This window comes from Neoarius graeffei, chromosome 7 (genome assembly GCF_027579695.1).
Source record: "Neoarius graeffei isolate fNeoGra1 chromosome 7, fNeoGra1.pri, whole genome shotgun sequence".
Lineage (NCBI taxonomy): Eukaryota > Metazoa > Chordata > Actinopteri > Siluriformes > Ariidae > Neoarius > Neoarius graeffei.
The window spans coordinates 51,346,003-51,370,012 of record NC_083575.1 but is presented as its reverse complement, the minus strand read 5'-3'; the positions used below and the strand labels follow the sequence as shown (position 1 = coordinate 51,370,012).

Below are 24,010 nucleotides of genomic sequence, written 5' to 3'. Positions count from 1 at the left end.
TCCGAATGACACGGGATCCCTGATTTCCATAAAGAACTTCAAATTTTGATTCGTCTGACCACAGAACAGTTTTCCGCTTTGCCACAGTCCATTTTAAATGAGCCTTGGCCCAGAGAAGACGTCTGCGCTTCTGGATCATGTTTAGATACGGCTTTTTCTTTGAACTATAGAGTTTTAGCTGGCAACGGCGGATGGCACGGTGAATTGTGTTCGCAGATAATGTTCTCTGGAAATATTCCTGAGCCCATTTTGTGATTTCCAATACAGAAGTATGCCTGTATGTGATGCAGTGCCGTCTAAGGGCCCGAAGATCACTGGCACCCGGTATGGTTTTCCGGCCTTGACCCTTATGCACAGAGATTCTTCCAGATTCTCTGAATATTTTGATGATATTATGCACTGTAGATGATGATATGTTCAAACTCTTTGCAATTTTACACTGTCAAACTCCTTTCTGATATTGCTCCACTATTTGTCGGCGCAGAATTAGGGGGATGGGTGATCCTCTTCCCATCTTTACTTCTGAGAGCCGCTGCCACTCCAAGATGCTCTTTTTATACCCAGTCATGTCTCATCTCATTATCTGTAGCCGCTTTATCCTGTTCTACAGGGTCGCAGGCAAGCTGGAGCCTATCCCAGCTGATTATGGGCGAAAGGCAGGGTACACCCTGGACAAGTTGCCAGGTCATCACAGGGCTGACACATAGACACAGACAACCATCCACACTCACATTCACACCTACGGTCAATTTAGAGTCACCAGTTAACCTAACCTGCGTGTCTTTGGACTGTGGGAGAAACCGGAGCACCCGGCGGAAACCCACGCGGACACGGGGAGAACATGCAAACTCCACACAGAAAGGCCCTTGCCGGCCACGGGGCTCGAACCCGGACCTTCTTGCTGTGAGGCGACAGCGCTAACCACTACACCACCGTGCCGCCCACCCAGTCACTCCAGGATGCTCTTTTTATACCCAGTCATGTTAATGACCTATTGCCAATTGACCTAATGAGTTGCAATTTGGTCCTCCAGCTGTTCCTTTTTTGTACCTTTAACTTTTCCAGCCTCTTACTGCCCCTGTCCCAACTTTTTTGAGATGTGTTGCTGTCATGAAATTTCAAATGAGCCAATATTTGGCATGAAATTTCAAAATGTCTCACTTTCGACATTTGATATGTTGTCTATGTTCTATTGTGAATACAATATCAGTTTTTGAGATTTGTAAATTATTGCATTCTGTTTTTATTTACAATTTGTACTTTGCCCCAACTTTTTTGGAATCGGGGTTGTATTTATACAGCAAACTCCCCACTGTTCAATGAACATTTGCAATAAGGCCAGCTGGGCATAAACAATTATTATAAATGTTTTTAATTCAGTAATGTATATGTTGATGCAGCACACTCACAACAATAATAATAATAATAATAATAATAATAGGGTGGCACGGTGGTGTCGTGGTTCGCACTGTCGCCTCACAGCAAGAAGGTCCTGGGTTTGAGCCCAGCGGCCGGCGAGGGCCTTTCTGTGCAGAGTTTGCATGTTCTCCCCGTGTCCGCGTGGGTTTCCTCCGGGTGCTCCGGTTTCCCCCACAGTCCAAAGGCATGCAGGTTAGGTTAACTGGTGACTCTAAATTGACCGTAGGTGTGAATGTGAGTGTGAATGGTTGTCTGTGTCTATGTGTCAGCCCTGTGATGACCTGGCGACTTGTCCAGGGTGTACCCCGCCTTTCACCCGTAGTCAGCTGGGATAGGCTCCAGCTTGCCTGCGACCCTGTAGGACAGGATAAAGCGGCTAGAGATAATGAGATGAGATGAGTTAATAATAATAGGCGGCACGGTGGTGTAGTGGTTAGCACTGTCGCCTCACAGCAAGAAGGTCCGGGTTCGAGCCCCGTGCCCGGCGAGGGCCTTTCTGTGCAGAGTTTGCATGTTCTCCCCGTGTCTGCGTGGGTTTCCTCCGGGTGCTCCGGTTTCCCCCACAGTCCAAAGACATGCAGGTTAGGTTAACTGGTGACTCTAAATTGACCGTAGGTGTGAATGTGAGTGTGAATGGTTGTCTGTGTCTATGTGTCAGCCCTGTGATGACCTGGCGACTTGTCCAGGGTGTACCCCGCCTCTCGCCCATAGTCAGCTGGGATAGGCTCCAGCTTGCCTGCGACCCTGTAGGACATAGAGATAATGAGATGAGATGAGATAATAATAATAGGCGGCACGGTGGTGTAGTGGTTAGCGCTGTCGCCTCACAGCAAGAAGGTCCTGGGTTCGAGCCCCGTGGCCGCGAGGGTCTTTCTGTGTGGAGTTTGCATGTTCTCCCCGTGTCCGCGTGGGTTTCCTCCGGGTGCTCCGGTTTCCCCCACAGTCCAAAGACATGCAGGTTAGGTTAACTGGTGGCTCTAAATTGACCGTAGGTGTGAATGAGATGAGATAATAATAATAATAATAAATACTAAGGGTATTTATGTGGGTATATATGCTTTGTAGCCTTGTGTCTTTTCCACCAGTTACCCCACAGGGACTGTATACAGTATATTCCTTTGAGAACCAAAAATAAGTGCTGTAATTACCTTTCCTTTTCTGACGCTGGACGCGCGCACACGCACACGCTCTGGATTTAACCCTGCGCGCGCGCGGCTGACTCAATCCTCAGCGGATCCTCAGGAGACTCGCGCGCGCGGCTCCGGCTCACGGCAGCATGGCGGCTGAGGTAAGATGCCGCTGATCACACGCACGCTACACCTGTATGCTTCGCTCCTTTTGGCACTGGTATGTCCGACTGTGAAAAAGCTTAACGGTTTGAAACGTTTTCTGTTTATTCTTTACTCTGACGGTGACTGAGGAAGCGTTTTTTTCTTTCTTTCTTTCTTTTATTTATTTATTTATTTATTTATTTATTATTATTATTATTCAGCAGTATGTTTCGGGTACCGGCTGTAATACTGTAATCTGTTATAATAAGCATGATGTATTGTTTGATGGCTGATGTTGAGGAACTCTCAGGTTTCACTGTCAGCACTGTGGACAGCGGTTTCACTGCTCGTGTGTTGAGTTTCTTCTCAGAAGATTCAAACAGTAATAGAATTTCTAGTCATTTATTTATTACAAATGACCAGGGAGTTAAACTAATGCTGTCCAACTCCAGTCTAGCTTTCACACAGAGCGCACCTGTTCTTATTTTTGACTTTAATCACATGACCGGAAGCACCGCTGGGAGACCTGTCTGATCCTGATGTCGGGGTGCTGAGGTTTAATGTACTCCTACGAGTATCTAATATATTTCATATACATGACGAGAAAGGGACGGATAACCTGAAAATAAGCATCCACATGACAGTACTAACATACATGGGGGAAATTCCATTCATCTAAATGTCTCTGTTATTGAGCAGCCTCGCTCTTTCTACTTGTCTATCATCACACAACAAAGTGTTTATGTTTAGGCATCTGTATGGATTTGATGACAAACCACCATCACTATACTCAGTATGAAACATACTGCATGTCTGATCGTTTTTAGTATGATAAGGTTTTGTCTCGGTGGTGTAGTGGTTAGCACTGTCGCCTTACAGCAAGAAGGTCCTGGGTTTGAGTGCAACGGCCGGCGAGGGCCTTTCTACGTGGAGTTTGCATGTTCTCCCTGTGTCTGCATGGGTTTCCTCCGGGTGCTCCGGTTTCCCCCACAGTCCAAAGACATGCAGGTTAGGCTAATTGGTGGCTCTAAATTGACCGTAGGTGTGAATGGTTGTTTGTCTCTGTGTTAGCCCTGCGATAACCTAGCGACTTGTCCAGGGTGTACCCTGCCCTCTCACCTATAGTCAGCTGTGATAGGATCCAGCTTGCCTGCGACTCTGGATAACCGGCTACAGATAATGGATGGATGGATTTGTCTTGGTGACGAGCTGTTCTGAGCAATGGTGTATAAAATTCTCAGGGCTTTTATGCACCATACCTTGGCAAACCTCCTATTCATGGAGCTCACTTTGTGCACAGGGGCATTGTCATGTTGGAACAGGTTTGGGACACTTAGATTTCCCTTCAATGGAACTAAATGTTCCAGCATACACTCACTGGTCACTTTAATAGGAACTTGTTCTTGATTCTAAGATTCCTGTTCTTGGCTGGCAGGAGTGGAACCCAATGTGGTCTTCTGCTGTTGCATGCTGAGATGCTTTTCTCTTCACTACAGTTGTAAAGAGTTGCTATGAGTTACTATGTCCTTCCTGGTAGCTCGAACCAATCTGGTCATTTTCCTATGACCTCTCTTATCAACAAGACGTTTCCACCTACAGAACTGTCGCTTACCCAGTGTTTTTTGTTTTTCGCACCATTCTGTGTAAACTCAAGAGACTGGTGTGTGTGAAAACCCCAGGAGATCAGCAGTATCTGAAATACTCAAACTAATCCATCTGGCACCAACACCCATGCCACAGTGAAAGTCACAGAGATCACAATTTTTCCCCATTCTCATGTTTGAAGTGAACTTTAACTGAAGCTCTTGATTTGTGTCTGCACGATTTTATGTATTGTACTGCTGTCAAGGCATTGGCTGATTAGATAACTGCATAAAAGTGTAAGTGTATGGGCATTCCTAATAAAGTGGCCAATGAGTGTACAAAGACATGTTATACAATTATGTGCTGCCAAACTTTTTGGCAAAAGTTTGAGGAAGGTCCACATATGGGTGTGATGGTCAGCCATATATTGTATGCTAGCATAAGATATTGCTGATTGAATATAATGAATATAATCAACATTCATTCAATCATTTATTCATTCAAGTTCCATAACCACTTTATCCTTTTCAGGAGTAACACTGGGCCAAAGGCAAGAGGAATCACCCCAGATGTGACACCAGTCCATTGGAGGGCACCTTGCGCGCACACACACACACACACACACGCAATTAGGGATTGCCAATCTACCTACAGTGGTGCTTGAAAGTTTGTGACCCCTTTAGAATTTTCTATATTTTGCATAAATATGACCTAAAACATCGTCAGATTTTCACACAAGTCCTAAAAGTAGATAAAGAGAACCCAGTTAAACCAATGAGACAAAAATATTATACTTGGCCATTTATTTATTGAGGAAAATGATCCAATATTACATATCTGTGAGTGGCAAAAGTATGTGAACCTCTAGGATTAGCAGTTAATTTGAAGGTGAAATTAGAGTCAGGTGTTTTCAATCAATGGGATGACAATCAGGTGTGAGTGGGCACCCTGTTTTATTTAAAGAACAGGGATCTGTCAAAGTCTGATCTTCACAACACATGCTTGTGGAAGTGTATCATGGCATGAACAAAGGAGATTTCTGAGGACCTCAGAAAAAATGTTGTTGATGCTCATCAGGCTAGAAAAGGTTACAAAAGCATCTCTAAAGAGTTTGGACTCCACCAATCCACAGTCAGACAGATTGTGTACAAACGGAGGAAATTCAAGATCATTGTTACCCTCCCCAGGAGTGGTCGACCAACAAAGATCACTCCAGGAGCAAGGCGTGTGATAGTCGGTGAGGTCACAAAGGACCCCAGGGTAACTTCTAAGCAACTGAAGGCCTCTCTCACATTGGCTAATGTTCATGAGTCCACCATCAGGAGAACACTGAACAACAATGGTGTGCATGGCAGGGTTGCAAGGAGAAAGCCACTGCTCTCCAAAAATAACATTGCTGCTCATCTGCAGTTTGCTAAAGATCACGTGGACAAACCAGAAGGCTATTGGAAAAATGTTTTGTGGACAGATGAGACCAAAATAGAACTTTTTTGGTTTAAATGAGAAGTGTTAAGTTTGGAGAAAGGAAAACACTGCATTCCAGCAAAAGAACCTTATCCCATCTGTGAAACATGGTGGTGGTAGTATCGTGGTTTGGGCCTATTTTGCTGCACCTGGGCCAGGACGGCTTGCCATCATTGATGGAACAATGAATTCTGAATTATACCAGCGAATTCTAAAGGAAAATGTCAGGACATCTGTCTGTGAACTGAATCTCAAGAGAAGGTGGGTCATGCAGCAAGACAACGACCCTAAGCACACAAGTCGTTCTACCAAGGAATGGTTAAAGAAGAATAAAGTTAATGTTTTGGAATGGCCAAGTAAAAGTCCTGACCTTAATCCAATCGAAATGTTGTGGAAGGACCTGAAGCGACCAGTTCATGTGAGGAAACCCACCAACATCCCAAAGTTGAAGCTGTTCTGTATGGAGGAATGGGCTAAAATTCCTCCAAGCCGGTGTGCAGGACTGATCAACAGTTACTGGAAACATTTAGTTGCAGTTATTGCTGCACAAGGGGGTCACACCAGATACTGAAAGCAAAGGTTCACATACTTTTGCCACTCACAGATATGTAATATTGGATCATTTTCCTCAATAAATAAATGACCAAGTATAATATTTTTGTCTCATTTGTTTAACTGGGTTCTCTTTATCTACTTTTAGGACTTGTGTGAAAATCTGATGATGTTTTAGGTCGTATTTATGCAGAAATATAGAAAATTCTAAAAGGTTCACAAACTTTCAAGCATCACTGTACTTGTCTGTTTTTGGACAGGAGGAGGAAACCTGATAACCAGGACAAAACCCAAGCAAACATGAGGAGGAACTGTGAAACTCGACACAGACAATAGCCCAAGTCCAGAATCTAACCACAGTCGCTACATGTCACAATACACAATCCTCCTCGGACATGTAGCGACTGTGGATCTAACCAGTGACCCTAGAGCTGTGAGGTGACAGGGCTACCCTATACAGCCTATTTTATGTTGATTTATCAGTTCATTTCTAGTGTATTTAGATTTATGTCTACATTTCAAGCATTTATAAATGTGGGCAGCATGGTAGCATTGCCACCTCACAGCTCTAGGATCCTCGATTCAATCCTGAGCTCATGTTCCTGTCTGTGCAGAGTTTTGGATGTTCTCCCTGTGTATGTATGGGTTTCCTCCAGGCAGTCTGGGTTCCTCCCACCTCCCAAAACATGCTGAAAGCTAAATTGCCCCAAGGTGTGAATGAGTGTGTGAATGGTGTCCTGCAATGGACTGGCACCCCATCCAGGCCCTATTCCCTGCCTCATACCCAGAGTTCCAGCAATAGGCTCTGGATCCACAACAACCCTGATAAAGCAATTATGAAAATGAATGATTGAAGATGTGTGATTCATGCCTTTAAGTTCAACCTTTGCTCAAAGCAAGTGGACAGTTTTTGGAAAAATGCTCAACTGTCATAAACAATACTGTCACACTCTGGCTTTAGGCTTGTTATGGTCGTGTCCTACATAATGTTCATGCCAATGCTGCTTTTATACAGGATCTCACATTCTGCAGTGCAGCATGTCGTTATCATACATATTTCAGTGCATCATTTGTATGCATCAAGTGCACCTTTTAGTCCACTGGTTAATCTTGCATTCAGTGTGAAATGCTTTAAGTTGGTTCTAATTCTAGTTCTCTGTAGTTCCTGATCAGTTCAGTTATAAAACTTCTTCTTGGTACACTACTGTCCATGTTTTTGTTATTCTTCTGCATTATCAGTGAATTCATTTTGCATTAGTAAACTGAAGAAGGCAGAGATTTACCTCTACTGTTATGGTACAAAGTCAGAGAGCACTATAACCACTCCACAATTTATAGAATTTATTAGGATGTAAGGCTACATTACTCTGCATGTGGAGAAAGTAGCTTACTTTGAATTAGTTTCCTAAGCAATAAGTATTTGATTAAGTTCATCCTGTCAAAGGAGCAGAAAGAATCGTACATACACAAACATGCACAAAGATGTATCAAGTGGAAAAGATTCTTGCAGTTCATTGACAGCAAGACACGACATACGATTTCAAAGTGTTTCACTCCGTTCTTGGCACATAAAATAATAATAATAATTTGATAAGACCATTTTTTATACAACTCTATGAGGCCTTCAACGTTAGCCTGGCTGTATGATGCGCTATTGAGGTTTTTCACCCACGTGACCAAGTCATGTGATGCATCGTTAGGCTGCCATTTTGGACGTCACGGCTCGAATCAGTTTGAATGCGAGGAAGGCGACAAATGAAAAACATAAAAGAAAAAGGAGCGAGATGCAGAAAACACCTTCACTATCCAGCGACGTAGGGCATTTACAGGGCGAGCAGAAGGAGAGGTATTTGCAAAAATTGAGGTTAGCAGGCTTAGAGAACGATGTTTACCTGCTTCCACCAGGATTGTTCACTGACGTACGGAAGTACACGAAGCCCTCATCTTTACCTGACTTCGGCCCACATGATCTGTATACCTATGTCGTTAAAAACCCATCGCCATACACAGGTATTGATCTGAAAGCGTATAAGAGTTTGGATGCCTACAAATATTTTGTGTCAGGCTGGGTAACATGCCTACATCAGTGGGTCGTCCCTGGAGCCGGTGGTCGCAATCTGATTACAGCTAAGGTTTGTTCACATTTTCATTTACTTTCGGTCCTCAGGATAAACAAAATGTTATTAAATGTCATTGAAATAACTTCTTAGTCTGTTGAGACATGGCCCATTATAAATTTGCTGTTACCAGGCAATGACCAAGAACTGTATTATTAGGGTCGGTGTCTGTGTTGTAGCAGTGTACTAGCAGCTAGCTGTTAGCACTAGCTAATGTCAACAACATAGTAGCTAGTATGTTACTGTAGCAATATTTACGTTCAGTCATTTGGATGACTGTTAAAACCTTTCAGTCTCAAGTTTTTCCTTTACTGTATTTACTAGTTTGCTGTAATTATGATCTGGCAGCTATTTACACCGGATCCAGTGTAAATAGCTGCCGGAGTGTGCTCCGGCTTGCTCCCCCTCAAATTAAGCAGCATGCTCCGGCTTGCTCACTCCGGGAGCAAGCCGGAGCGCGCTGCTTAATTTGAGGGGGAGCAAGCCGGAGCGCGCTCCGGAACCTCGGCCGGAGCACTCCGGGAGCAAGCCGGAGCGCGCTGCTTAATTTGAGGGGGATATTTACACTGGATCCGGTGTAAATAGCTGCCGGATCATAATTACAGTAAACTAGTAAATACAGTAAAGGAAAAACTTGAGACTGAAAGGTTTTAACAGTCATCCAAATGACTGAACGTAAACATTGCTACAGTAACATACTAGCTACTATGTTGTTGACATTAGCTAGCTTGACCTTCAAAATGGCGGACACCGGGGCGTCACGTGACCCTGTGACGTCAGGTGAAATACCTCAAATTCTTTTGACTTGATCTCTCAACATAATGATGAAAATTGCATCACACTGTATAAAACCTCACAACAGAAGTTAAATGCCTTTAATGCCTCTAGTCACCTCAGTCTGAAAATGGTGATACGTGTGCAGCACCCAGTTTTTGCAGTTTAATGCACTGAAACTTTAAAAGAAAAAGGTAAGCCAAATAATGCAGGAACCTGCTGCTGCTGTTCAATTAGTCATTGGATTTTAACTCATGAAACATGTGAATATGGTTACCAAGCAACATCACCACACGGTTGACAGCAATGTCCCAGAAAGACTTTAACTGTCAGTGCTAACGAGATTTCTGACATGGCATCGGAGTAAATTTTTCTGACGTGCCAGAAAATTATGCTGATCACAGACACATCACTCGATTGCATTTATCAAATATGCAGTAATTTAATGTCTCGCACTGCATAATCCATGATATAGCCACAATTTAATAAATCATGAGTGAAGGCAAAACCGTGTTTAAATGGCTACAAAATCTTAAGCTTGGCTTAAAGGTTCTTTCTCAAAGGTCTACTTTCTATGGTTTTTCATAGAATGACTTGTAATGGCTGCTCATTGATAAATTAATAAATGCTAATTATTTCGTCTGAGCAAGATCTACTAACTGCAGAAGTCATAGAAACAAACACACACACAAACAAAGGAACAGAAAATGAATATGCATAATTCATCTCATCTCATCTCATTATCTCTAGCCGCTTTATCCTTCTACAGGGTCGCAGGCAAGCTGGAGCCTATCCCAGCTGACTACGGGCGAAAGGCGGGGTACACCCTGGACAAGTCGCCAGGTCATCACAGGGCTGACACATAGACACAGACAACCATTCACACTCACATTCACACCTACGGTCAATTTAGAGTCACCAGTTAACCTAACCTGCATGTCTTTGGACTGTGGGGGAAACCGGAGCACCCGGAGGAAACCCACGCGGACACGGGGAGAACATGCAAACTCCACACAGAAAGGCCCTCGCCGTCCCCGGGGCTCGAACCCAGGACCTTCTTGCTGTGAGGCGACAGCGCTAACCACTACACCACCGTGCCGCCAATATGCATAATTATGTGTGAAAACCAATCACTACATATACGTCAGGAGAGGGGTGAACTAATTAACATAAACATTTACTCTTACCCACTGATGGTTGGGGAACGAACCAGGAAGTAAACACCAAACTGTGCATGAATACCTACAGTACGTAATGTCAGTTGGCCCTGTTTAAATTCAGTCAGTGGCTTTGTTGCTCACTGCTACTTTTGATTATATTCCTCTACAGGGATTTCCTTCTATATTTGTAATGTCCGTGACCAACATTTGTGCCTTCCAGAGGTTTAATGGAACACTACTGAGTTGGCTGTTGTATTACAATTCTGAGGCTTCTGTGGATTTAACATTACTGAGTGTAAATCCCAAAGAGTGATGGCAGCAACAGTTGTAAGTGAAGAATGTAATGTTAGTGCCATTTTGCCCTCAGCTGGCTTCAACATAAACTCAGCTTAGCCAGTGTGTGATTTGTTGCTGAATGGGTGGTTTGGTGAATGGGTGGTCTGCAAAACACATGAGAACATGAGTGGACTTACAGCCAGCCCATTTGAACACCAGCTTCTCAACGCCATCTAACCTGCACAGCCACTTGTTTCTCCCTGATCTCTTTATTGCAAAGTTTTGGACCAGTGTTTAAAACGTCAGCTTCAGGATGCAACTACTAATTTGTAATAGTATAATTCAGGATTGGCCTGGAGAATAACCTGAGTATAGTTAAATAAACATTATCTACAGGCAGGTTCATCCACCGTCTATAAGGAAATTATTCTTATGACTTCATGTCTTTAGAAAATAATTTTTAGTTTTATGGCTGAGTGTGTATTTAATCTGATTTGGGTATCTATTAAAAATAATTTCTTTATATGATCCATTAAGTTGATGTGGACTACAGAGAGAGCACATGGAGAGAAGCCTAATGGAAGAATTCATTTTGGAGAGCTCTCAGCTGACTCATTAAACAATTTCATAAAATTTCCGTCGGGCTTTGTAGGCATTTTATTGCAGGCCTTCAGCAACCATTGAGCTCATTTCACTGGCTGTATTAATACTGCAGCTAAGAATTCATGTGTAGCTAAAACTGGTTCTCATCAGAAGCTGAGCATATGATGCTATGTAACCTTGTTTTATATTCTAACAATGAATATGGAACAGCTTTGATCAAGAAAAAGATCAAATACGAGTTTGAAAATCTGTATTGAATCAATGATCATAAGTCTTTTTAGTATCAGTGCCAGGACACCAGATATACTAGATACATCCCGTTAGTTTTTGTTTTATTTATTCTGTAGTACACTTGAATGCTATAATTTGCACAGTGTGGGATGCTCAATGTTGGGAAAGAGACATTCTAGACTTAAAGTCCAGACACTAACCCTAATTCATGGAATTATTCAAATCTGCCTGTAGCCACTGCTGTTAGAATAATTCAATGCTGAAATATTAGTTTTCTGCTACATATTGTTCTTTCTATAAGAAGGAAAGGGTAAATATTGTGTTGCTGTATATAGACACACAAATCGGTTATCTCCAAACCTATATGTGGTGCTTATCCTTTATCCAAACAGCTTTCAATGCATACAATAGGTCTATAACTCAGCGAGTATTTTAGGCATTACATTGCATTAATGGCATTTAGCAGACACTCTTATCCAGAGCGACATACAGCATACCCAGAGCAGCCTGGGGAGCAGTTGGGGGTTAGGTGCCTTGTTCAAGGGCACTTCAGCCATTCCTGCTGGTCTAAGGAATCGAACTAGCGACCTTTTGGTCCCAAAGCTGCTTCCCTAACCATTAGGTTATGGCTTCCCCTTTATAAAGGCACTCCTTTATTTAAAAAAAATAGATTTATGTTGTGATTTATTAATAGATCATACACATTCAGACATATATTTGCAAAATTGTACTATCTCAGAAACCCCTAGAAATATTGTGGATGTCAATAAACACTCCAAGTGAAAGCTTGTATAATTCTATCTTGTGCAAATTTAAATAAATTACAGAAATATGAATCATGATTGATACTTTGTGTTTACTTTGTGTATACTTTGTATACATTTTATGTGTAATAAAATGTGTATTTTATTGTATGTTATAGCTTCAAAACCTTCAGGATCTGAGGCATACTGCCTCACTAGCCACCAAGGTGTTTGTTCAGAGGGACTACAGCGAGGGCACCGTCTGCAAGTTCCACACCAAACTTCCAGCAGAACTCAACAGCAGGGTGGGTTGATCACAGAGGTGACTATCAGTGTCCTTGCATGATTGAGGTGCCATTTGTGTGGTCCAGTGTCTTGCAAAAGTATTTATCCCCCTTGGTGTTTGTCCTGTTTTGTCACATTACAAGATAGAATTAAAATTTATTTTTGGGGGGTTAGCACCATTTGATTTACGCAATATGCCTACCACTTTAAAGGTGAAATTTTTATTTTTTTTTTATTGTGACACAAACAATAAATAAAATAATAATAATAAAAAAGAGAAATCTGGAGTGTGCATAGGTATTCACCCACTGTCATATGAAACCCCTAAATAAGAGCTGGTCCAACCAATTCACTTCATAAGTCACAGAATTTGTTGATTAAGATCCACCTGTGTGCAATCAAAGTGTCACATGATCTGTCACATGATGTCTGTATACATCAACCTGTTCTGGAAGGACCCTGACTCTGCAGCACGACTAAGCAAGCAACATGAAAACCAAGGAGCCTCCAAACAGGTCAGAGTTGTGGAGAAAAAAGTTGTGAAGAAGTATAGATCATGATTGGGTTATAAAAAAATATATATATTCCAAACTTTGAATATCCCATGGAGCATCATTAAATCCATTATAGCAAAATGGAAAGAATATGGCAGCACTACAAACCTGACAAGAGAAGGCCCCCCACCAAAACTCACAGACCGGGCAAGGAGGGCATTAATCAGAGATGCACCAAAGACACCAAAGATAACACTGAAGGAGCTGCAAAGATCCATAGTGGAGATGGAAATATCTGTCCATAGGACCACTTTAAGCCATACGCTCTACAGAGTGGGGCTTTATGGAAGAGTGGCCAGAAAAAAGCCATTGCTTAAGAAAACACATTTGGAGTTTGCCCAATAGCATGTGGCAGACTCCCAAACACATGGAAGAAGATTCTCTGGTCAAATGAGACTAAAATTGATCTTTTTGGCCATCATGGAAAATGCCATGTGTGGCGCAAACCTGACACCCTGAGAACACCATTCATACAGTGAAGCATGGTGGTGGCAGCATCATGCTGTGGGGATGTTTTTCATTTGCAGAGACAGGAAAGCTGGTCAGGACAGAAGGAAAGATGGCTGGGACTAAATACAGGGCAATTCTGGGGGAAACCTTCGTCCCAGAGGTCTGAGACTGGGACGAAGGTTCACGTTCCAGCAGGACAATGACCCTAAACATACTGCTGAAGCTACACTGGAGTGGCTTAAAGGGAAACATTTAAATGTCTTGGAAAGGCCTAATCAAAGCCCAGACCTTAATCCAATTGAAAATCTGTGGCATAACTTGAAGATTGCTGTACACCAACGCAACCCATCTAACTTGAAGGAGTTGGAGCAGTTTCGCCCTGAGGAATGGGCAAAAATCCCAGTGGCTAGATATGCTAAGCTAATAGAGACATACCCCAAGAGACTTGCAGCTGTAATTGCAGTAAAAGATGGGTCTACAAAGTACTGACTTTTGGGGATGAATATCAAGGCATTTTTTCATCTTAATTATTGTTTGTGTCACTATATATATATATATATATATATATATATATATATATATATATATATATATATGTGTGTGTGTGTGTGTGTGTGTGTGATTGTGCCTTTAAAGTGGTAGGAATGTTGTGTAAATCAAATGGTGCTAACCTCCCAAAAATCCATTTTAATTCCATCTTATAATGTGACAAAACAGGACAAACATCAAGGGGGATGAATACTTTTGCAAGACATTGTATACTTACAAATGTGCATGTAAAGTAAAGGTAAAAAATAGTTTAAACATAATTGTACTCCATCAACTCGTGTATTATTAGATAAGAACATAAAATATTTATAGCACTGTTGCCTCACAGCAAGAAGGTCCGGGTTCGAGCCCCGTGGCCGGCGAGGGCCTTTCTGTGCAGAGTTTGCATGTTCTCCCCGTGTCCGCGTGGGTTTCCTCCGGGTGCTCCGGTTTCCCCCACAGTCCAAAGACATGCAGGTTAGGTTAACTGGTGACTCTAAACTGACCGTAGGTGTGAATGTGAGTGTGAATGGTTGTCTGTGTCTATGTGTCAGCCCTGTGATGACCTGGCGACTTGTTCAGGGTGTACCCCGCCTTTCACCCGTAGTCAGCTGGGATAGGCTCCAGCTTGCCTGCGACCCTGTAGAACAGGATAAAGCAGCTACAGATAATGAGATGAGATGAGATAAAATATTTAAAAATAATCATATTGCATTTACAAAACTGCAATTTTGCCTGTTCAAGCCCACTATATCTGTCTTGAAATTATTGAAAACAAAACTCTCATCATCTTTGCATTAATATTTGTGCATCAGTTGAACATCTTGAACATTTTCAGTGCATCATCCATTATAGGTTATGAACAAGTCACATTGATATTGCAGTACTGTGTGACTGACTGACATGCTCAATTATTACAGATGCCCACATACCATTAGCATGGATGCTAGTTAAGCACATTTTGTCTATTAGATAATTTGATGCTTAAAAAAAACCCTTCAACCTTGTTATTTTCAATTACTGTTAATCGACTTTATTACAAGAGCAAAATCAGCCAACATTGTAAAAATGAGAGTTGCCTGAGATGGGTTTGCACCTTTTTTGAAAGTGTGTTAAAAATAATGATAATGTCCATCCATCCATCATCTGTAGACGCTTATCCTGTCCAACAGGGTCGCAGGCAAGCTGGAGCCTATCCCAGCTGACTACGGGCGAGAGGCGGGGTACCCCCTGGACAAGTCACCAGGTCATCGCAGGGCTGACACATAGACACAGACAACCATTCACACTCACACCTACGGTCAATTTAGAGCCACCAATTAGCCTAACCGCATGCCTTTGGACTGTGGGGGAAACCGGAGCACCCGGAGGAAACCCACGCGGACACGGGGAGAGCATGCAAACTCCACACAGAAAGGCCCTTGTCGGCTGCTGGGCTCAAACCCAGAACCTTCTTGATGTGAGGCGACAGTGCTCACCACTACACCACCATGCCGCCCATGATGATGATAATAATAAGGATTAATTTATTTACAAGGGCTATATGGCAGCCCAATCATGAAATCACCCATTTATGCAAGTCCATTAATTCACTATAGACTCGACAGGTTTTGCATCCCATTTCAGGCAGTGAGAGAAACCTAAAGACCAATCTGAGAGACATACTAGTCAGTGGTTAATGTATCATATTATCCATTTTAATATGAGAAACTTGAAGCTTCATGGAAGGATCTTGTCTTTTAAATGTCTAATAGTATCTCAACTGTAGCAACTAAAGCAAAGACAAATGATATTTACAAGCTAGATGACTTTTGCATATGTAGACACTGGAGTAAAAACACTGAAGTATTCATAAAATATGACCAAGATGATAAATGTTTCACACACAGACAGAATTGCACAAAAGAGCTGCTCAGGAAGAGTTATAGTTACTACGTTGTATGAACAAAAGGGATTGCAGAAAAGGATATAGAGTGGTGTGGTGTGGTTTTTTTTGTTGTTTGTTTTTTTTGTTTTTTACTGAACATTTTGGAATAGATGAAATCAGCAGACAATTCTCATCTCATCTCATCTCATTATCTCTAGCCGCTTTATCCTTCTACACAGGGTCGCAGGCAAGCTGGAGCCTATCCCAGCTGACTACGGGTGAAAGGCGGGGTACACCCTGGACAAGTCGCCAGGTCATCACAGGGCTGACACATAGACACAGACAACCATTCACACTCACATTCACACCTACGGTCAATTTAGAGTCACCAGTTAACCTAACCTGCATGTCTTTGGACTGTGGGGGAAACCGGAGCACCCGGAGGAAACCCACGCGGACACGGGGAGAACATGCAAACTCCACACAGAAAGGCCCTCGCCGGCCACGGGGCTCGAACCCAGGACCTTCTTGCTGTGAGGCGACAGCGCTAACCACTACACCACCGTGCCGCCATCAGCAGACAATTGTAAATTGAAATGTACATGCGCAAGAGGTTGTGTCAGCATGTGTTTGTGTTTGTTTATTTATACATACATACATACATACATACTTTGTCATGCTAAGACTTGATTCCAACAGTAAAAGTGTCTATAAATTGTTAGCATGGATATTTTTGGAGTTCAGGAAGAAGAATGGTGAGGCTTGAGGTAAGAGCATTTTTTCTAAGAAGTTGGCTGTTTTTACAGATTGAGCGGACCCTGTTTGAAGACACCGTGAAGACACTCAATAACTACTATGCAGAGGCCGAGAAGATCAGCGGTCAGTCTTACCTGGAAGGCTGCTTGGCCTGTGTGTCAGCTTACGTTATATTCCTCTGCATGGAGACACAATATGAGAAGGTATTGATATGTTCTTCCTTTAACCCATTTACTCCACAATCAGCAGTTACCGTCTTTCTGCTCAAATCCTTCCACATAGCCAGCTTTGATAAAAGAGAAACCACAGCCATCCAAAGCTTACAATGTTTTTGAAAAGATTGAATTTGGTTTTGACGTGCTACCTCACTCAAGTGTGACCACACATGTATTCAGAGGAGCAGATGGAAATTGTTTATGAATGCACGTCTAAAGATGTTCTGATGTTTGATGTGCTCGGATCCGCCATGCTTCCAAATGCTTCATTTACCTACAAGTTCGCATTGTGACTCCATGTTGAAGTGCTTGCACCTGTTTGCCAGTGACTGCACCTGAATTTCTGAGTTTTGTGCCATGGCTGGTTCTAAATGGCACATAATTAACCTGTCTAGCTCTGCTTTACCTGACCCTTATTCAGATGAAATAGAGATGAAATAAACACAATGTTCCTGCAAGCTGGTTTCTTTTTTATCCTTGCTCTTTTATCTCTACTCTCTTGCTTAGAACGATCAGAAGCAGTCTTGTTTATGATTTGTTGAATCTCATTAACCTATGCAGAACATTGTTGAACAAACCCATTTGAGAAATAAACTATGATAAACTGCCACCCATGAAGAGCATTCTTGTTTGCTGCCTCAGCTGACAGAAGGCTACACATGAATAGACATGGAAGGACGGCACGTATGCCCAAAGCTACCCTGATAAGCATCTTCCTCATCCAAGACAAAAGAATGGGTATATCTCAAAGAACTAAGAAAAAGAATGAGTAATTTTCATGGATAAAAGAACAACTATGCTTAAGATCACTTGCAGTATTGTATTCATTACAGATCACTGATCTCTGAATTCTTTCTCCTAAACTTTAAAACTTAATAAGGAGATAGAGGAAGATTAACATAAGTATTAAATTTGATCAAGTTTTCAGGGAAACATGAGTACAACCCCGATTCCAAAAAAGTTGGGACAAAGTACAAATTGTAAATAAAAACGGAATGCAATGATGTGGAAGTTTCAAAATTCCATATTTTATTCAGAATAGAACATAGATGACATATCAAATGTTTAAACTGAGAAAATGTATCATTTAAAGAGAAAAATTAGGTGATTTTTAAATTTCATGACAACACCACATCTCAAAAGTTGGGACAAGGACATGTTTACCACTGTGAGACATCCCCTTTTCTCTTTACAACAGTCTGTAAACGTCTGGGGACTGAGGAGACAAGTTGCTCAAGTTTAGGGATAGGAATGTTAACCCATTCTTGTCTAATGTAGGATTTTAGTTGCTCAACTGTCTTAGGTCTTTTTTGTCGTATCTTCCGTTTTATGATGCGCCAAATGTTTTCTATGGGTGAAAGATCTGGACTGCAGGCTGGCCAGTTCAGTACCCGGACCCTTCTTCTACGCAGCCATGATGCTGTAATTGATGCAGTATGTGGTTTGGCATTGTCATGTTGGAAAATGCAAGGTCTTCCCTGAAAGAGACGTCGTCTGGATGGGAGCATATGTTGCTCTAGAACCTGGATATACCTTTCAGCATTGATGGTGTCTTTCCAGATGTGTAAGCTGCCCATGCCACACGCACTAATGCAACCCCATACCATCAGAGATGCAGGCTTCTGAACTGAGCGCTGATAACAACTTGGATCGTCCTTCTCCTCTTTAGTCCAAATGACACGGCCTCCCTGATTTCCATAAAGAACTTCAAATTTTGATTCGTCTGACCACAGAACAGTTTTCCACTTTGCCACAGTCCATTTTAAATGAGCCTTGTCCCAGAGAAGACGTCTGCGCTTCTGGATCATGTTTAGATACGGCTTCTTCTTTGAACTATAGAGTTTTAGCTGGCAACGGCGGATGGCACGGTGAATTGTGTTCGCAGATAATGTTCTCTGGAAATATTCCTGAGCCCATTTTGTGATTTCCAATACAGAAGCATGCCTGTATGTGATGCAGTGCCGTCTAAGGGCCCGAAGATCACTGGCACCCAGTATGGTTTTCTGGCCTTGACCCTTACGCACAGAGATTCTTCCAGATTCTCTGAATCTTTTGATGATATTATGCACTGTAGATGATGATATGTTCAAACTCTTTGCAATTTTACACTGTCGAACTCCTTTCTGATATTGCTCCACTATTTGTCGGCGCAGAATTAGGGGGATTGGTGATCCTCTTCCCATCTTTACTTCTGAGAGCCGCTGCCACTCCAGGATGCTCTTTTTATACCCAGTCATGTTAATGACCTATTGCCAATTGACCTAATGAGTTACAATTTGGTCCTCCAGCTGTTCCTTTTTTGTACCTTTAACTTTTCCAGCCTCTTATTGCCCCTGTCCCAACTTTTTTGAGATGTGTTGCTGTCATGAAATTTCAAATGAGCCAATATTTGGCATGAAATTTCAAAATGTCTCACTTTCGACATTTGATATGTTGTCTATGTTCTACTGTGAATACAATATCAGTTTTTGAGATTTGTAAATTATTGCATTCTGTTTTTATTTACAATTTGTACTTTGTCCCAACTTTTTTGGAATCGGGGTTGTAAATGTTTCATTTTTATACGGGCGGAAAAAAAATCTTTATTTGAAACAAACTTCAGAACAGCAGAAGCAGATATAGGAGAAGATCTTTAATCTTATTTCAAGTAGAACTTCATTATTTTTAAAAGTAAATAATGAGATTAAAGTAATTTTCTGTAAAATATTTTATTCCATGTGCATGAGGTGGTATGAAAAGTTGAATAAAGTGAGTGGCTAATACATTTTATTTTTTATTTTTTTAGTGTGGATTAAAATAGACTTTTCATAAAGCAAATGATTTGACAAAGGAGGTTTGTAAAAAATGTCATGGAATTGGCTTTTTTATTTATTTATTTGGAATTATAACCAAAGAGTCCAGTGACATTAATTCTCTTAACTGGAGGCTTTAGAAAAAGCTCAGATGTCCATTTCTATGCTCATTATCTGTAGTTAACAGATTCGTTTGCATACAGTATGGCAAAAACTTCCTTGAAACTAGCTGCTTTGCAATAAAATTTGCACAGGGTTAGTTCATGCTCATTAAACTAATTAGACCAGTTTATAATGGTCTAATGACCATTTTGCATTTAGTGTGCAAAACGGAAAAAAACATCAAGTCGTGAAATGCTCTACAACTTCACAGAAGCACCTTTCTTGCTTTCACTTTTAGAGTGAAAAGGCACACCATAAAGTTTCACCTCATTGCAGTAGGAAAGCAAAGCTCATGCAGTTGATGCAATATTTACTTGCAAAATAAATAAAAAAATTAGATGATAAAGAGGCCTAAATCAAGCCCTCATTAACTCTTTACCCCTTAATGATGGCATATGACAACCCTGTGTATATCCCATAATGACGACATATGATGCCTTGTCTAAAACCCTGTCAAAACCTTGTCTTTAGACTTTTTTTTCTTGTAAATATGTTCTAAGAGTGAACAGTCACACACACAAGGGTGGCTGTAGCAACTGCTTCAAGGGGTAAAGAGTTAAAGGCTATATTCATCATTCATTCATTCATCCTCAGTAATTGCTTTATCCTTGTTAGGGTGTATCCGGAGTTTATCTTGGTGCAAGAGCATAAAGGCAGGAGAATTCACCCCAAATACAGATAAATGCTACCTGTTAAATGCCAGTATATCCAGGGCACCATGCACATACACACATTCATGCCTATGGGTAAGTCAGCACAGCCAGTCTGCCTCCCTGCATGTTTTTGGTTCGTGGGTGGAAACCAGAGAACCCAGAGAAAACCCACACAAACAGAGAGAACATGTGAATCTCCACACGCATCCATTTTCCACCAGAACACTTCCAGTTCTGGTTCAGAGCCAGTGCTTAAGCTTGAACCAGTGCTTCACATTTTGACAGTAAAAGAACAGGCTCTCGGCCAGGAAAACTGGTTCCGGGGCAGCACCAAAACTTTGCTGATCTAGAACCAAGCACTGCTTATGTTAGGGGCAAGGGGTGGGATTATCGTGACCAACAAGATCAGCTAAAGCTTTGTGACCACCATTTAAGAAAAAAAAGACAACAACAAAGCTAGTGTAGTGTCTCATCTGACTAATCCAAAGAAGCAGAAAGAGACAATGTAGTCGGTTCTTCTTCTTCCTCTTCTTCTTAGCGGTGCTGGATAGCGTGTTAGTGGGGCTAATAGCACTAGCAGCTGGCTTAGCGGCTGGGAAAGCAGAGACATATACAGCAATGTAGCAATGTGGCCCTATGGTGGCTTTCTGGCCCGTGGAAAAACAGTTTAGTTCTTAGATAGTTCAAAGTGAACGAACTCCTAAAAAGCACTAGCACCTGGTTTGTGTTGGTGGAAAGGGGGTAACAGACCCTAACACAAGCTCTTGTTAGGCTTGTGGTGTTTAAAATGGTGCTAACAATTTAGTATGCAAAAAAGGGAAAAAATATTACAATTCCTCTTGGAAACATGCCTAAAAATAGCTCTCCTAAAATGTATAAACTGACATTTGCCGTAATCCAATTTTGTCAGACTTAAAAAAAAATATGATCCCACTCCTTGATAAAATTATCCTTGATTATGTGATGAAGTGAAAAAAGGAGTACTCGTGTGTGTGTGTGTGTGTGTGTGATCAATGTTTTATCTCTCCAGACAGTGCTCCATGGAAACCGTATCAGATTGAAATCCTCACATCTTCCCGGGAGATAGTTTCCCTTAAAGGATCTCTATTCTGTGATTTTTAGTTAACTCATTTATCATGTCCTTCCCTTGTCTCTGTTACGATGCAGGTCTTAAAAAAGATCTCCATGTATATTCAGGAGCAGAATGAGAACGTTTATGCACCCCGAGGACTTCTTATCACTGACCCTATTGAGAGGGGCATGAGAGTGGTATCCTTTTTTTATATATATATATATATATATAATATATGGCCATCTCCGAGAAAGCATCAAGGACTTGAACTTTATGCAAGCCGCTCCTGTGAACCAGTGGAGATGAAAAGGATGTAATATTGCATTTTGTTTGATTGGAGACCAGACATGCTGTTACATTTTGGATCCTCAGCAATGTTTTAACAGTGTAAGCTAATAGGGTAAGAAGAGGAGAGTTGCAGGAGTTCAGCTATGGTATAATGAATACCTGGAGCGCCTGATGATATGCAATGCAAATCTCCAAGATCTATACATCAAATGAGTATAAGATCTGATCTGAAAAGGCAAGCTGCTCATCTATGATTCATCTAGGAACCAAAAGGTTTCTAGTAAAATGAAATAAGCTGTCTTTGGTAAGAATTCAGATTCGGATGCCTTTGAGGCATGTTGAGATTTGTTCTGAGACAGTAGTACTCCAGACAGAAGAAGTGAATAACTCAAACTTATTTAAATGTTGTGGCTTCGTTCTTGGACACACATCTCCAAGTACAGTTGTCAGTCAAAAAGTGCTTGTGGTCATGTAGAAACTTTTTTTTGAAATTGTCTAATTTGGGGTGATTTTTGTTAGTAGATGACAGTCACTCCAGTGGACCATCAGGTGTGCCTGGCAGTGCCATCACTGTGTCTGTCCTCAATTCCAATAGCCTGGATTAGAACTTTCCACACTGACCACCAACAAGTCATCACAGGGCTTTGAAACTTAAAACAGGTGCATCAATATTGGCTTACTACTGTAAAAGAGATCATAGTTTTCTTTTCAAGGTTTTTTTTTCCCAGAAAGTTCAAATCATTAATATAGTAAAGTTTTCTGTAAAAAAATATGTTAATTTAACATTTAAGGAAGGAGTTTAAGGTGTCAGTGCTTTGTAATGGTTAATGTTTTCTGACACAAGAGAATCTTCAGGTTTCTCAGCAACTACCACTATTGTCATAGTAACTTTAAGTGGGATGAAAAATGAAAGGCAAGTGAGTGAATAACTGTAAATGATACAAATAGCTTTTTTTAAACAGATGTTCTATAACATTAAATGTAATTATAAATGGTTAAAATGTGACATCACCAATAAATAAATAAATGAAAAATTATAATTGAAAGAAAAATCACCAAAATGGTGCTATAAGAGAAATAAAATGGTGTCGGGCTGTGTCACACCACCACTGCTTGGATTATTTTCCTATAACCGCACACCCTGTTGTGTTTTATTTCTTACTTACAGTATGTCCAATCATTAGACAATGAGTGAAATGCCTGTGGGTGGCACAGTGGTGCAATGATTAGCACTGTTGCCTCACTGCAAGAAAGTTCTGGATTCAAACCTGGTGGCCAACTGGGGCCTTTCTGAGTTTGCATGTTTTCCCCTTGCCTGTGTGGGTTTCCTCCCACAGTCCAAAGACATGCAGACTAGGTTAACCGGCCACTCTAAATTGTCCATAGGTGTGAATGTGAGTGTGAATGGTTATTCATCTCTGTATAAGTCCTGTGATGGATGGGGACCTGCCCAACATGTTACCCTGCCTCTCGCCCAAAGTCAACTGGGATTGGCTCCAGCTTTACATGGAACCCTGATGGATAAGTGACATAGATGATGGATGGTTTGATGAAATGCCTGAATAACACTTCTGTCCATTACACATATTAATCACACAACATAATGCAAATGATTAAAGGAATTTTACTGCATTCAACATTTAGGACTGATAGAATGTTGTATGTGCTGTTATAACCCTTGACAGTAATGGTTCAGATAGAGATCTCTGTCTTTGAGGATCGCAGCTCCACCGGCTCCAGTTCCAGTGGTAGCTCCGCATCTGGCAGCAGTGCTCGGTGACTGGAGGAGCAGCACCAGGGATACGGGTACAGAGGGGCCAAAGGGATTGCCAAGATTCGCATGTTGAAACATGAGAGCACCAGATTCTGAATTAAGAGAATGTCAAAGCCACTTCCTCCTCCTCTCTCTTTATCACATAATTCACGCAGTATGCACATAAACCCTCCCTCATTCCTAACCTTTCATTGTCTTCTGTGTTTCCATTAGCAACACACATGATCTCTGAGCTCCATACACCATATCCCACAAATGCTGAAATAGGGAGCAGAAGTCTACTTGTATATCATAGGCAAAATATTTCTTTAAGTCTATAGTACCTGCTTCATTTCCGTCTATTCCTGTCAATTGGACATTGTTATGCATTTGGCAGCTGGGTTGAGTGCTGGATGATGGCCAAGCTCTCCACATTCTCCT

At 41.5% G+C, this 24,010-nt stretch overlaps 1 protein-coding gene across 1 annotated transcript; it reads left to right on the top strand.

Moving 5' to 3' along the window:
- Positions 1 to 2,695: 2,695 nt before the first annotated feature.
- golga7bb (golgin A7 family, member Bb) lies at positions 2,696 to 23,596 on the top strand. The gene is made up of 5 exons (XM_060924960.1): positions 2,696 to 2,707; positions 12,374 to 12,499; positions 16,685 to 16,837; positions 21,624 to 21,725; positions 23,513 to 23,596. The coding sequence occupies exons 1-5, from the start codon at positions 2,696 to 2,698 to the stop codon at positions 23,594 to 23,596; spliced, it is 477 nt and encodes a 158-aa protein (XP_060780943.1).
- Positions 23,597 to 24,010: the final 414 nt, after the last annotated feature.

Excerpts from the sequence above, each read along its gene's own strand:
- golga7bb (XM_060924960.1), top strand. Across the intron at positions 12,500-16,684 it reads CAGCAGAACTCAACAGCAGG|ATTGAGCGGACCCTGTTTGA; the intron begins GTGGGTTGATCA and ends CTGTTTTTACAG. Across the intron at positions 16,838-21,623 it reads TGGAGACACAATATGAGAAG|GTCTTAAAAAAGATCTCCAT; the intron begins GTATTGATATGT and ends GTTACGATGCAG.